We start from the raw sequence: 3,032 nt of genomic DNA, 5'->3' as shown, positions 1-3,032 counted from the left end.
TCCTTCAGAGGAGCGCCAAGAACAGGCTGTCTCCCTCTGTTCAGCGTTATCATCTTATCATGATTCACTTTCAGCCTGCTGGCCCTCAACCATCCCACCATTGTCTCCAGACACCAGTCCACCACCTGAACAGGCTCTCCTGATTCAGACGGGATGGAAAGACAGAGCTGAGTACCATCAGTATATTGAAGCTGTGGTCAACAACTTTGGAATTCTACAGGTCATGTTACTTTCATAGGATTGTAGAGTTGGAAGGGATCCCGAGGGTCATCTAGTCCAACTGCTCTCAACTAAAGCATCCATACAGACATCCAACCTCTGCTTAAAAACCTCCAAGTAAGGAGGGTCCACCAACCAGTGAGGGAGTCTGTTCCACCATCCAACAGCTCTTATTGTCAGAAAGTTCTTCCTGATGACTTTAGAAACACACTTCCTTGTGTGTGAGGGTCCTTATTTTTCTTTTTGACCTTCTTTTAGTGTCAGAGAGCAGAGAAGTTTGAAAGACACTGTGATTAACCATTAGGTTTTCCATGTCTAAAGCCAGTAGAAGACTTATTGAACCTCAGGTTGCTTTTATGTCTGTTCTGTTGTGGAATGTAAAGGAAGATCTACCAACTTATGTGTGTTTTCTGTCCTGTGACCTTTGAAACTGAGCTGATCTTTAAGATCAGCCTGAACATCTTTAAGGAGCAGGACGTAAAGAAGGGGATCCAATATATTAGCCAAGGTGGCCAAACACCAAGTAAAGTACATGGAATTGAAAATGCTCCTCTTAAAATCACAGATCTTGTCCTTTTCCAGCTCCAGTGTCCAGTAGAATCTATAAAATGAAACCAGTTGGAAGGGAGTATAGAGCAAGAAGTAGGAGGTCAAGATAACGGAGATAAAGCCACAGATCCTCCATTTTACTCTTTGATGCAGAGATGTCATCTTCCTGACCTCAAGCAGCACCCTAAAGTAGAAGAATCCCATGAGAATGCAAGGAATGAATAAAGTGAGGCTCATGGTGGATATCTTGAAGTGTGCATAGTCCTTGCCTAATTGGATGCTGTCTAAACAATTCCCTTGCCATGTCCCCAAGTCCTTCATCTCTAGCCAGATGCCAGCAGCACACAAAATGGCCACCAGGAGCCAAGCCACAACGCTCACCTTTGTGGCACTGCTCATTGTCTGCAATCTGTGGAACTTCATTGGGTGAATTAACCCTATGTAACGGTCCATGGCAATGAGGCACAGGAAGCTGTTCTTGGCATAGAAGTTTGTGGAGTGGACCACACCAACCACCACACAGGCCACTTGCCCTAGGATCCAGTGGTGGTTGCGGGAACTGTAAGCAATCCAGAAGGGTAGCAGCAGACTCTGCAAGAGGTTGGCCAGCACCACGTTCAGCACATAGACCGAGAGAACAATGGACTTTTTGATGTGGGCTATCACGGCCCAAAGGGCCAAACAATTCAGAGGCAGTCCAGCTGTCAGTGCCACAGAGTACATAGGAATTGTGAAGTATTTGGTGGTATTTAAAGCCACAGGGCAGGTTGAATGGGTGGCATTCATGGCACCAAAAGGAACTTAGAAGCTTTCTCACAGTGGCACTGTCTTCAGACTTTTGTCATCTCATAGTCACTGTGGGGGGTGGGGGTCTCCCAACTGCTGAACTCCCCTTACATCTGCCAAAAGTGAAGAAGGAAATGAAACCTACTCAGGTGGAGATAGAGAAATCCTCCTTTCCACATCCTTTGCCTTGCAGAGGTAGACCACAAGTTCTAGGATTTACCTAACACCTAAGGAAGAAAGGCACCAAAAGAGATCAGGTCCAAAAATCTGAATGTGTGATATAATTTGTCTGTCATTTTAAATTTATTTTTATTCTTGAAGATTAAACAACAAAATATTGTGAGTTGCCAGTTTCCCCTCACTCAAGAGGACTGTAGAGTCCTGCAAGGACCGGGACCCTGGGAAGACAGGCAGGCAGCATTGGAAATATCTGCTGCCCCAGCTAGGCATACATCAGCAGATGGGGCAGCTCTATAAAGCCTGCCTGCCCTGGGACAGGGCCACACTTGAAGGGATGACACTTAGAGGGGTGGCACGTCGAGGGTGTTTTAACAGGGATGAGGTTTTAACTTGGGTGGGTGCTGGTTTATTTGGAGGGTGGTGTTGTTTTAAATTGTTGTTAAATGGTATACATTAATGTTGAGTCTTGTGATGTTGAGCTACAGGGAACCAGGCAGAGGGCCTTCTCGGTAGTGGTGCCCACCCTGTGGAACACCCTCATATCAGATGTCAAAGAGATAAACAACAACCTGACATCTTCTAAGACATCTGAAGGCAGCCCTGAACAGGGAAGTTTTTAATGTGTGACATTTCAATGTATTTTTAATCTTTGTTGGAAGCCACCCAGAGTGGCTGGAGAAACCCAGCCAGATGGGCAGGGTACAAATAATTGTTGTTGTTGTTGTTGTTGTATATTTGTGGGTTGGAGTACTGGTTAGGGGTTTTCGTTGGGGAGCGTATTGTTTAGTAGTGTGTATTGTTGATTGTTTTTATTGTTTTTATTATGTATTTTGTGCTTTGTATATTGTAACTTTGTGTTGTGAAGCAACCTGAGACCTACAGGTATAAGGCAGTATACAAATTTAATAAACAACAGCAACCTGGGACCTTTGAATGCAAAGCAGATGCTCTCCCACGGACCTGTGACCGCTTCCTAAATACATTCTTCGATGCATGTTCTTTCCTGTCCCTGAGAAATGGTCTAAGGTTAGTACCTTTGACCATTTCTCAGCTAGAAATGGGGGGTAATTTTGCTTGGGTCACATTGTGCTCCCTGGACCAATACACAAGCTATAATGTGTAGCTTCATGGCTGACTGGGGATTTGAACCCTGGCCTCCCAGGTCCTAGTCCGACATTCTATACCACACTGGCTCTCAGACAAAATGTTGGAGGATACAGCTACCAATGGCTACTAGTCATGACTATTGTGATCTACCTCCATTGTAGGAGACATCATGCATTTTGATACCATTTGCT

General features: G+C 44.9%; 1 protein-coding gene across 1 annotated transcript; it reads right to left on the bottom strand.

Annotated features, from left to right (window-relative positions):
- Positions 1-496: 496 nt before the first annotated feature.
- On the bottom strand, positions 497-1,554 carry LOC309379952 (G-protein coupled receptor 4-like; the record flags this gene model as incomplete). Its single annotated transcript, XM_081929476.1, has 1 exon — positions 497-1,554. The coding sequence occupies one exon, from the start codon at positions 1,552-1,554 to the stop codon at positions 574-576; it is 981 nt and encodes a 326-aa protein (XP_081785602.1). The 3' UTR covers positions 497-573.
- Positions 1,555-3,032: the final 1,478 nt, after the last annotated feature.

The sequence above is a fragment of the Podarcis melisellensis genome (genome assembly GCF_964234715.1).
Source record: "Podarcis melisellensis genome assembly, chromosome: 11".
Taxonomy (NCBI): domain Eukaryota; kingdom Metazoa; phylum Chordata; class Lepidosauria; order Squamata; family Lacertidae; genus Podarcis; species Podarcis melisellensis.
The sequence above is the reverse complement of the archived record's forward strand: the minus strand, read 5'-3'. Positions and strand labels throughout refer to the sequence as shown.